This window comes from Camelina sativa, chromosome 16 (genome assembly GCF_030686135.1).
Source record: "Camelina sativa cultivar CO46 ecotype springtype chromosome 16, ASM3068613v1".
Lineage (NCBI taxonomy): Eukaryota > Viridiplantae > Streptophyta > Magnoliopsida > Brassicales > Brassicaceae > Camelina > Camelina sativa.
In genome coordinates, this window is record NC_141895.1 from 29639252 (window position 1) to 29650702 (window position 11451).

At 38.2% G+C, this 11451-nt stretch overlaps 2 protein-coding genes and 1 pseudogene across 7 annotated transcripts; 2 read left to right on the forward strand and 1 right to left on the reverse strand.

Annotated features, from left to right (window-relative positions):
- Positions 1 to 60: 60 nt before the first annotated feature.
- On the reverse strand, positions 61 to 5101 carry LOC104752800 (G-type lectin S-receptor-like serine/threonine-protein kinase At1g61490). Of its 6 annotated transcripts, none has more exons than XM_087493025.1 (11): positions 4933 to 5101; positions 4404 to 4867; positions 4122 to 4190; positions 3700 to 3836; positions 2064 to 3245; positions 1823 to 1933; positions 1390 to 1541; positions 1104 to 1314; positions 776 to 1013; positions 524 to 674; positions 61 to 429 (listed from the first exon to the last, which is right to left on the reverse strand). In XM_087493025.1, exons 4-11 carry the CDS (start codon positions 3776 to 3778, stop codon positions 136 to 138), a joined length of 2418 nt encoding a protein of 805 aa, XP_087349151.1. In that variant the 5' UTR covers positions 3779 to 3836; positions 4122 to 4190; positions 4404 to 4867; positions 4933 to 5101; the 3' UTR covers positions 61 to 135. The 6 variants fall into 6 exon arrangements, with proteins under 6 accessions (XP_087349151.1, XP_087349153.1, XP_087349152.1 ...); XM_087493027.1 differs by having other exon boundaries at positions 4552 to 4867; positions 4933 to 5072; XM_087493026.1 differs by lacking the exon at positions 4933 to 5101 and having other exon boundaries at positions 4404 to 4907.
- Positions 5102 to 7201: 2100 nt separating this feature from the next.
- LOC104752808 (photosystem I chlorophyll a/b-binding protein 3-1, chloroplastic-like) lies at positions 7202 to 8445 on the forward strand. The gene is made up of 3 exons (XM_010475059.3): positions 7202 to 7440; positions 7519 to 7580; positions 7667 to 8445. The coding sequence occupies exons 1-3, from the start codon at positions 7297 to 7299 to the stop codon at positions 8280 to 8282; spliced, it is 822 nt and encodes a 273-aa protein (XP_010473361.1). The 5' UTR covers positions 7202 to 7296; the 3' UTR covers positions 8283 to 8445.
- A 1295-nt stretch (positions 8446 to 9740) lies between these two features.
- On the forward strand, positions 9741 to 11029 carry LOC104754114 (putative F-box/kelch-repeat protein At1g61540; annotated as a pseudogene).
- The last annotated feature ends 422 nt before the right edge of the window (positions 11030 to 11451 follow it).

Here is an 11451-nt window from a genome sequence, read left to right on the forward strand (position 1 = left end):
TACAGAGTAGTACTCAAACTCTCATCAATACAGATACGACTAATTTTTAAGCATAATAACTTATATGAAGTAAGTTTGAATAATTAATAAATGAAAAAGTTGATCACTTCAACAAATTGTTGATTGCATCGTTTCTTAACGCCCAAGGATCACAGATTGGGTCATGTCATTGACAGTGGTCAAATCCTTAGACACGGATTCATTATCTCTGGGGTGCAATGCAAATGTGGGTTGTTTTGGTGATGGAAGAACAGATGTTGTGGAGAGCATAGACAGCAACTCAAGTGTGTTGGGTCTGTCTGAAGGTTGGTGTTGAACACAGAGCAGCCCAATCTGGACGCACCTTTCAACTTCAGACGGGTGACATGTATTAGCAACACTTTGGTCCAAAAGATCAACTCCTTTGGTTTGACACCAAGATTCCCATGCCTGTTTTTTTTTAGTTTCATATCTCAAGAGTATCAGAAAAAGAACCTCTTTAAAAATACTTGTAATTGTACCAAAACCTTAAGAATTAACTTACATATGCAAGAAGTGTTTTTCCTTCTTCACCATAGCTGAACCGTGAGATCTTCTCCCCGCTGATGATTTCTAACAGTAGAACTCCAAAGCTATAGATGTCTGATTTCTCAGAGAATACTCCAGTCCATGCATACTCAGGAGACATGTATCCTCTGTTCAAAAATCAAATAGTATCATATCACCCAGTTTAATATTTGACTAACATGACAATGAATGAATCTTGTCAAGCATGTTATTAAAGACAGGCTCTTACAGAGTTCCTACAACCCTGCGAGTATTGTCCTGATATTGGGTTCCCTGATACATACGAGCCAATCCAAAATCTGATATCTTGGGATTCATTCTCTCGTCCAGAAGAATGTTGCTGACCTTCAGGTCTCGGTGAATTACCTTGAGGCGTGAGTCACGATGGAGATAGAGAAGTCCACGGGCAATACCTTGAATGATTTCAAATCTCTTTGGCCAATCAAGCTCGAGCCTTCTTCTTGTATCTAAGCAACAATACCGTGTAGAAGAAATCAGATAAGAAGTTCCACATTGAGAGAAAAAGCTGCTAAATAGACGTGCCAGAAGTGACTCACCAAAGATAAAAGTATCTAGGCTTTTGTTCAACATAAACTCATAAATCAGTAGCTTCTCTTCTCCTTCGATGCAGCATCCCAAAACCCGGACTAAGTTTCTATGTTGGAGTTTTGAGATGAGTACTATTTCATTCATGAATTCCTCCTTGCCCTGTCCAGAGCTGCTAGAAAGCCGTTTTACTGCGATTTCTTTCCCATCTTGCATTTTTCCCTGAAACATGTTGCACATGTCATCTCAAGAAAATAGAGAAATGAGAAGAACAAAGACGATGTAAAGGTTTCTGACCTTGTAAACCGAACCAAATCCACCTTGTCCGAGTTTGTTTGATAGACTGAAATTATTGGTGGCATTTTGAATGGTATTTATGTCATAGAACACTAAACCTGAGACATCTTGTAGTGTCAGATCATTCCTCCATGCATGCTTTGATATATGAGCTGAAATTTGAGCAAGAATTCGTGTGTTAGTGCTGAACATCTTTTGAAGCATATTCAGATATTTTGAAACAAGCCAAAACCAAGATAACCAAAAAGAACACATGCTGAATGTAAAAACATAACTGAGTGCATCGATTTAGTGTAGGTTTTCATTGTGAAAAAATCTGTTTTTCGATTTTTAGTTGTCGATATATTACACCCTACAATCGTTTTGTTGGCAAGCAAATAGATAAACAAACAACAACAAACGATGGAGGGATAGAAAGATCGTCAGTGTGTACCATTATGTTTCACTCTGTATCTCCAGAAACCAAACGCAGCAGAAGCCAATATCACAAAAAGAGAAAAGCTCAAAACACTAGCAACAATGGTTTTCTTGAACTTATTCACACCTGATACAAAATAACAAAAACCAATTAAAGAATAAGCCATGCTGCTACCAAATAGAACACTATTAATGGAGTTGAAGATAAAAATGTAAAATTGATTAAGTAGCTCTTTCGTGTTATCATTAAGCCATACCTAGTTCTGAACGTGCAAGGCGAATGGAAAGAATTTCACCTCCTGCAGAAAATTTCACTGCGTCCATGAGATCCTGGTTCCACAATAAGCACCCTATTCCATGGATATAAGCAAAAGCCAAGCAGGAACAATTGTGCAGGCAACTTTGGTAGCATTCTTCTGCATCCACAGAACTTGCGTATTCGTAAAAGTCTGGAAGCTTTATGTTGGCAACAGGATGGAAAACGTTTACATCTTTTCCAGTAAATCTTCCTTGACAATATAGTTCAGTACGCCTCACACAACCACCACTCCAGTTTCCTCTTTCCCACTCCTCAGTGGAATGAGGAACAAAGCCTTTAAAGCATTGACACTTTAAAGGTACTGACATAACACACAACCCAAATGGTCCACATACACCGTAAAGATCGCATGAATTGGCTGGAGCCTTGTAACTTAATTCCCAATCTGTTCCATTATGCCGAAACCTCTTCATTGATCCCTCTGATGTTAAGACTATACGTGAAAGTTTGAAGTTTCTATCAACATAAGTAAAGAATCCTGAACCATTTGCATCATGCTGAAGGTTGAATGGACTTGTGTATGTGTCATCCATTAGCGGTATACCTGTGAACCTTGTTTTAGCCCATGGACCGGTTCTATAGTAAGGTGACAGGCCTCTCGTAATAAGCAACTGTGATGGCACTTGTGGTGTAATCTGACCTACAAATTCGCCAGGCGATGGATTGGTGGAACTTTTCCAAGAACTCAACACCCGCTTCTCACCGCTGGCGAGATTATACATGAGGGCCGAGAAAGGGAGCAGAGTATCACCAAGATGCTCAAAGCTTTCCCATACAGTTTTTCCTGAAACATTTTCTATGACAACTAGATTTCCGTTGTCTCTAAGCTCTGCACGACAGCCGTTCGATGCAAAAACTTCTCCCGTTGACCACACAACGTCATGTTTGCCATTAGATAACACAAGGCTTCCATTGCTGCTGATAGCGAGATTTGCAGTGGAGTCTGTAACAGGCTTTTCTCTATTTGCCACCCACACAACCACCTGCGGAATGATGCCCTTGAACCATATTCCGACATACTGATTTTGCGAATTATTAGGACTGAAGAACCCCAATTCATAAACTCCATTAGAGGAGCTGAGAGTTTGTCCTACTGACAAAGGACTTTCTGTCGTTATTCCTGCATTAGTAAAACTTAAAAGGATGGTAAAGAAGAGTAAATAAGCAAAGAACACGGTCCTCTTCTTCCCCATGTGTCTCCAAGAACTATCTTCTTCAGATAAATTTAACAAACAATGTATTCTTTAGTTAACAAGAAAGTAGGTCACTAAACCAAAGTCAGGGACTTGTGAGGACTATAATAAAGCGCCTAAAAACAATGTTGACCACACCACAGTTATGTTTCCAAATTCTCCATTACTTCATTCACAATTAACTTATACCTTCTATAATAATAACAATAATAATAATTTTGATTTTTATGTTTGCCAGTTTTCAACGGAGGAGTTTAACCTTTTAACCCCAATCAACCATTTAAGTTGACCCTAGAACCAATGAAGATAGACATGCGATGAAAATATGAGTCAGTCAGATTTTTCAGCATTAGTTTAAGAGGTGAAGGTGAGAAAGTAAACCAGGACAAGCAAAACTCAGGGACTTGTAAGAACTGTACTCTGGGACAGATAAGCAATGTTGACCACAAGAGATGAGCATAAATAAGGTCAGCAATATAGAGTCTTCACATATTGACTGATTCAAAGCTGCAATTCCTCTGCAAAAACAGTGGTTTTATAAAGTTATTGGAACCAACTAAAAATACCAAATGGGGCAATTAGAGTTGCCTTTCAGGTTCCTATATTGAAACGTGACATTGCTATCTTTAAACTCCGTCCTACCTGAAACTTTATCTAACAATACCAAAGAAATTTCAAGACTTGTGTAATTTCCACGAAGAGGTCCAAACTTTAGTTTTCACCCAATCAACATTTGAAACATAGAACATTTGAACCGGTCAAAAAGATACATTAAACAAAAAGATGAGAATTTTTAGCCTGACTTGAAGAATCACAGCCGATTGAAATATTGTGTAGTTTCCATGTCCTTACCACCTCTTTGAGTCCAGAATCTGAAAAAGATAAACATCCACACTCAGGTGATTACATGAATAAATCCAGTGATGAGGATATTAATTAATCAATCAAATCCTTCTTATTGGTTTCTGAAGTTGTTGTATTTAATCTTACAACACAGTTTAAAATGTTAACCAGATTGACACTTCACTTCACATCAACAAGTTCTTAAACTGTAGACTATGTTAAATCTCGTTCAAGCATTTTACCGAACACTTGCAGTGCATGACTCTAATAGTAATACCCCCAAAATCGAGACCGAGATACTACTCATGGAAGGATGGCGGAATCCAACTCCCAAAATCTGGGCTTAAGTGCTTCTCCCTCAAATTTAACATAAGTTGTGAGACCACATACACATTGGAACCGGTTGAAGAAACCCCACAGGTCGAGGACCAGTGAAGTAGGTTGAAGGACCCAATGACTCGTCACCGTGGAACACCAAACGGATATAAGGCGGAAGTTGAGTTGATAGCCAAGCAGGAAGCAGATCCAGACGATACGGGGATAGAATTGAGCGACGAGTATCAGCATAAGAGACTTGAGAGTGAATTGTTTTTATTGGCTAGAAGAAAAAACTTGAGGAAGCAGGCCAGAGAGCTCAATTCATAAACACCATTAGAGGAGCTGAGAGTTTGTTGTCCTATTGACAAGGGACTCTCTGTGGTTATCCCTGCATAGCTAAAACTTAGAAGCATGGTAAACAAGAGCATGGTAAAGAGGAGCAAACAAGCAAACCTCGTCATCCCGTGCACTCCCAAGAAACAATCTTCTTCAGATTAGTGGAATAACAGAACATGTCTGCTAGTGAAATAATCCAGAAAACAAAATCAACTACTTAATCTAAACAATGTTGACCACAGCTGCGCCCATCTTTCAAGATTCTGCATTAATTTATGTTATTAACGTTCTTAAAACCTTGTTAAACTAATCTTTAATACTTGTGCTTACCAGTTGGACCAAAATAATTGAATCTTAAAATTCCAACCTACCGAATAAAGTAATCAACCGTGCAAAACCTCATATTGAAACATCTCTGGTTGGTAACAGCAGGTTAATTGTGACTTTAACATGACTGTTACTTTTATTGTATGTTTTTCATAAAAATATAAGTTATGCTAAAAATAAATTTATGTGGCAATATAATGAATTTTTTTTTTAAAAATACAAAAATTCATAAAAATGAATAGATAAATATTTTCAACAAATTAATATAAAGATATGACATAATTGATTATGTGTATAATGGTTGTTGATGCAAAAAAAAATATGAAAAATAGATCTCAAAATAACAGAAATAAAAATTCTATTTTTAGTGAAGTATAATATATTTGTGATATATTATACATAGATTGAAAAAGAATGTTTCAATCATCATGGAAAATAAGAAAGAGAAAAATTAACTACAATTTATTATTATTTATTTTTTTACAGCCAAAAAAGCCTCACATTTGTGACTTTAAAAATTTGTACATACAAACTTAAAAAATGGGCAGTTAGACTTTTATGGCTGTTAAAAATAATAAAGCAAAGAAAGCATGATTGGTAAAATTTTGGCTTTTAAGATTTTAAATTAATTTTAAAATCTTTAAAGTCTCTCCCAACAATCAGACTTTCATGTCTTTGTTTAAACTCGTGAAGGGACACAACACAACGAATGAAAGATAGTCATCAACACTATGAGAACCAATCAAAATATGAGAATTTTGAAACCCCTTTACCTTTCGTAATAGGTATGAACCAAGAACTCCAAACCTTTTACCCAATCAACCACGCAGAATTGACCAGAATCAATTTAAAAGATGCAAATGAGATTCGTCATCTCGTGTGTAAGCTTAAACACTGAGATGTAAGACCTCAAATGAGATATGGACCAAAGACCAATTTTTTATATATATAAAAAAAAAAAAAAAAAAAAAAAAAACAACTGGAGCGTTTACCCTTTAATATGTGCAACATTCTCTGTTTTATCTGATTTGCCAAAGTGCCAAGAGGTAAAAAGAGCGTAGCTTTGAAGCCTCAAATTTCGTTCAGGCATTTCACCGAACACATATGGTGCGTGATCAAAGGAGTATCCAATATATTTGACGGAATAAACAAATTTTGAAGCCCCTTTACCTTTCATAGTCTGAATCAAAAACTCCAACCTTGTACCCAAAAATCAACTACGCACAATTGACCAGAATAAGTGAGAGATACACATATACAGTGCGTGATCCGAATCGTTCGAAGACATTCCTTTCAAACCTTTGCTAAATTCTCCAACTTTAAATATGAACTGAACAATGGTGTGTCGCAAAACAAAACACATGTGGAACACACATGATCATATACATCATTATCTTTTCATATGTCGATAAATCACTACTAAACACTAATTAAACTCTTTGATTAAACTTAATTATTTAGGTGTTTGAAGATTTCCAAAATTAGGTTATCTAAAAATAAAATAACATAATTATTTGGTTTTTGGAATTTTCTTTTCATCCACGTAACCATTTATATTCTCACCAATATTCATTTTAAATACATTTTTAAAGAAGTTGTTTTATAATGAATTTTTGTCCTTCACAAACTTTTTTTTTTCTTTTGTTATGATTGACTTTCTTTTTATATTCATTTTAGTTTAGTTATTAAAAAAAAATATATATATATATATATATATATAACCAATCGGTTTCTATGTAAAAAGACTTTCAAATTCTACAATTTCCATAACAAATAGTTTCTTACGTTACCTAATTTGATATTTTTATCACAACAGTATAATACATATCCATTCCAATTTTTCCAATAACTCAATATTTTTTGTATCCAATAGGATTCTATGTAAAGATTTTTTGTGTTCGTGTGGCGGATAAGCAAAAAACACAACAACATAATCTCTTATCCAACTTATATTGCCACGTGGACAGATATAGTTGGTGAAGCAGATACTAATCTAATCTAAGCAAAACCAGTTGTGCTATTTCAAAGCCACAAGTACTCTCAAACCTTTGTTTCTTCTACCCTAACAATAGTTCTGCCTCAGACCATAACTGAACCATCATCATCATCATCTCTTGGTGACAGAAGAGAAGCGTTGAGGAACAGAGAAAAAAAATGGCAGCACAAGCACTTGTGTCTTCTTCACTTACCTCCTCTGTTCAGACTGCTAGACAGATCTTTGGCTCCAAACCAGCTGCCTCTGCCTCACAGAAGAAGAGCTCCTTTTTTGTTAAGGCTGCTTCAACTCCACCTGTCAAGGTACATGACAGTCTCTCTATCTTTCTCAAATGCACTGAACAATCTGATCCTGATTTTTGTGAATCTTGGTTTTTTCAGCAAGGAGCAAACAGACCATTGTGGTTTGCATCATCGCAAAGTCTCACTTACTTGGATGGCAGGTAATTCTTAAAGAAACTGTTGTATTTGATTTGTTTAAGAACTTCAGGATCGATGTTTAAAACTGGGGATGTTGTGATTCTTGCAGCTTACCTGGTGACTATGGATTCGACCCACTTGGTCTTTCAGACCCAGAGGGTACCGGAGGATTCATTGAGCCGAGATGGCTAGCATACGGAGAGATCATCAACGGAAGGTTCGCCATGTTGGGTGCAGCTGGAGCTATTGCTCCTGAGATTCTAGGAAAGGCCGGTCTGATTCCAGCAGAGACTGCTCTTCCCTGGTTCCAAACCGGTGTGATTCCACCTGCAGGGACATACAGCTACTGGGCAGACAATTACACACTCTTTGTTCTCGAGATGGCTTTGATGGGCTTTGCTGAGCACCGGAGGTTACAGGACTGGTACAACCCAGGATCTATGGGGAAACAGTACTTTTTGGGGTTAGAGAAGGGTTTGGCTGGTTCAGGTGACCCATCTTACCCCGGTGGACCTTTCTTTAACCCTCTTGGGTTTGGGAAAGATGAGAAGTCAATGAAGGAGTTGAAACTTAAGGAGGTCAAGAACGGTAGACTAGCTATGCTAGCCATCCTCGGTTACTTTATCCAAGGACTAGTGACCGGAGTGGGGCCTTACCAGAACCTGCTTGATCACTTGGCGGATCCTGTCAACAACAACGTCTTGACCAGCCTCAAGTTCCACTGAGGTGATCATCATCCTTTGTGTGTTGTATGTCTCTTGTATCTTAAAATCTTCCTGTCTCTTTGCTACAATTGGCTTCTTCGTATTGTAACACCGTGTGTAAACATATTCGTGTTTTGTAAGAAATGACTGTGTCAATGGCAAAAGAAAAACTTTTTAGGATTAATGGTTGGTATTTGCAAGAATTAAGCAAACTGGTTAGGATATTATAACACGGTTGTGGAATTATTTACTTCTGATGCTTAAAACATATATAGATGCTGAAATTTGAATTAGAATTCGATTTAGTGCTTAACATCTAGTACTTGTTACGTTATAGCAAAGAAATGAATAATAAGTGTGTTACCATTATGTTTCACTCAGAATCTCATGAAACCAAACACAGCAGAACCCAGTAGAACAGATAGAGAAAGGCTCACAATACCAGCAGCAATGGTTTTCTTGAACTTATTACACCGGAAATTTATGAAGCTACAAATTTTAAAACATTATCATACTGCTACAGAAAATAACAGTACCAATGGAGTTGAAGATTTGTAAATGACAAAGAAGCTCTTTGGTGTTATTTAAGCTGTACCTAGTCTTAGTGCAGATTGTGCAAGACGACTGAAAAGAAGTTCTCCTCCTGCAGAAAATTGCACTGCGTCCATTAGATCCTGGTTCCAGTTTAGTTGGGTACGCCTTACACAACCACCGGTCCAATTTCTTCTTTACAACTTCTCAGTATATTTTGGTATAAATCCTTCAAAATATTTACATTTTGGAGGAACTTGTGTCACACACAACCCAATGGGTCCGCATAGGCACATACACCATAACAAGCGCATGAGTTTGCTGGAGCCTCAAAGCTCAATTCCTGATAAGCCCTTCTATCAAATCCCTGGAAGCATTCACAAGACCCAAACGCCTTATAGAACATCACCCCAACTCTTTGGAACCGTAACTCTCACTCAGGCATTTCATCGAACATCTCCAGTGCATAAACCACAAGCGATAAGAGTACAAATTTTTACCGTTTTAGGACTGTAGATGGAGAGATCCAACCCATTCGGCATTTAAAGGAATCTGAAGGAACTTTCTGACGGGAACGTTCGGTCTAGAACAGCGTGTGTTTCCGGTGATCCGGTTTTGTCATTTTCTCTCAGAGCGACACAAGTAACTCCGGTGATACTCTGGTTGGTAGATAGTTTTTCATATTAACCCCTAAAGAAATTTTAATATTCGATATTAACCCCAAACCTTTTCTTTATTTCAGCCCTGCATATACACTTCAATTAAAAATTAAATCCGTTGGGCCCATCATGAACACTCTACGTTTGGGCCTAAAGGCCTAAGTAGTGGTTGGTTTTTTTGACAACGTAAACCTCACGTGTCCGATAACTCTGGAATCACGGGAAACCCTAAAACTTCATTTTATTCTTCTCCTGTGAATTTATCTCACTCTCACTAAGTTTTGCCCTGATGTCGTCCCAAGCCAGATCTTCAGCCGCCTTGAAGGACGAGAACCCACTCCGTAAAAGAAAGAAGAAAATGCCGTCTCCGCCGTCTCCGTCTCCGGTCAGAAGAACAGACCTCTATCATGTCACTTCCAAATGACTTGTTGTTCAACTGCTTTGCACGCGTCTCTAGATTGTACTATCCAACACTCTCCCTCGTTTGCAAAACTTTCCGATCCATTTTTGCTTCATCGGAGCTTTACGAGACCCGATCACGCTTAAACCGTACCGAGAAGTGTCTCTATCTTTGCATAAACTTCCCTTCCGACCCTATCACACATTGGTTCACTCTCTGCCGGGAAACTAATAAAAACGTAGCCGACAAGTCAAGTGGCTATGATCTTGTCCAAGTTCCGTCTCCCAATATTAGTTTGCTTCCTGCTGCATCGTCGAGTGTCATAGCCGTTGGTTCTAACATCTACAAAATCAGCGGCGCTAAATCTTATAGAGACAAATTCTGGAAATCGACACGCTATTCTTCTTCTGTCGCTGTCCTTGATTGTAGGAGTCACAGGTGGCGTCAGGCTGCAGGAATGCGAGTGGCCCGGAGCTCTTCGTCCACCGTATGCTTAGTTGATGGGAAGATATATGTAGCAGGAGGCTGTAAAGACGGCATCTGGTCGGACTGGGTGGAAGTGTTTGATCCAAAGACTCAAACTTGGGGCACTATCAAGAACCCAAGCATCGAGTATCGATACTTTGAAGATCATGATCTTGGACCTGAACGTGTAGTCAAAAGCTTAGGCCTTGATGGAAAATTATACATGTTTGGGCATTCATCAGTGGTTTACAATTTTGAAGAAGATAGATGGTACAGTATAGGAGTGGATACGGATCTGTATCGTGCAATAGACAATAGGTCTTGCTTTGACACTAGCTCTTGCGTGGTAGACAAGGTCCTGTTTATTTGGGAGAAGGGGTTGTTCAAATGGTTTGACTTTAAGGTTAAATTATGGAAGGAGTTGAACAGTGTTGATGAAGGGACGTTGCCTGATTTACGCGACCGCGAGTATTGTAAAATGGTGGATCTTGGTGGGAAGATAGCGGTTTTGTGGGAAGAGTGTGTGACCGGTAAGAACTTTAGTAGGATTTGGTGTGCTGAGATTAGTCTCGAAAGACGCGATGGAGATGAGATTTGGGGGAAGGTTAAATGGTTTGATCATGTGCTTAGTGTCCACTCGTCTGGTTCCTTGCTCTATGCCGATGTTGTTTCCGTTGTTGTTTGATTAAATGGGCTACTCATGCTAGCTTTGAACGGCTTTATGCGGATGTTTTCATTTTTTTGTTTTAAATATTTGCGTTTTCGTTTCTTTCTGGTGTCTCCTTTCTATTATTATATGACTATGATGAACGATTGCGTTTTTGAATGGCTTCCGCTTGAATTCAGAGAAGTGTATGACTATGATGAACGATTAGGCATCAGCTCTCCATTTAAAATATGAGAATTGTACCACTTACATTCCATATAGTCTGACCCGAATACAACAACAACGTATCTGGTATTCAGAGATACAATGCATGCAAAGCACCAATGATCTTGCTTTCCACCCTTTTCCCGGCATAAAGTTACCCCATTAACCAAACCTCATGTCCATAACAACATTCCGTCAAAGAGCTGTCTAGCAATTTTCCTAGAACCACATTTTGAGTACATTCACAACAAGAGATCCTAATCG

Excerpts from the sequence above, each read along its gene's own strand:
- LOC104752808 (XM_010475059.3), top strand. The coding sequence starts at position 7,297 with ATGGCAGCACAAGCACTTGTGTCTTCTTCACTTACCTCCTCTGTTCAG. Across the intron at positions 7,441-7,518 it reads CTTCAACTCCACCTGTCAAG|CAAGGAGCAAACAGACCATT; the intron begins GTACATGACAGT and ends TGGTTTTTTCAG. Across the intron at positions 7,581-7,666 it reads CTCACTTACTTGGATGGCAG|CTTACCTGGTGACTATGGAT; the intron begins GTAATTCTTAAA and ends TGATTCTTGCAG.
- LOC104752800 (XM_087493024.1), bottom strand. The coding sequence starts at position 3,318 with ATGGGGAAGAAGAGGACCGTGTTCTTTGCTTATTTACTCTTCTTTACC. Across the intron at positions 1,934-2,063 it reads CCTTGCACGTTCAGAACTAG|GTGTGAATAAGTTCAAGAAA; the intron begins GTATGGCTTAAT and ends ATTTTGTATCAG. Across the intron at positions 1,315-1,389 it reads GATTTGGTTCGGTTTACAAG|GGAAAAATGCAAGATGGGAA; the intron begins GTCAGAAACCTT and ends AACATGTTTCAG.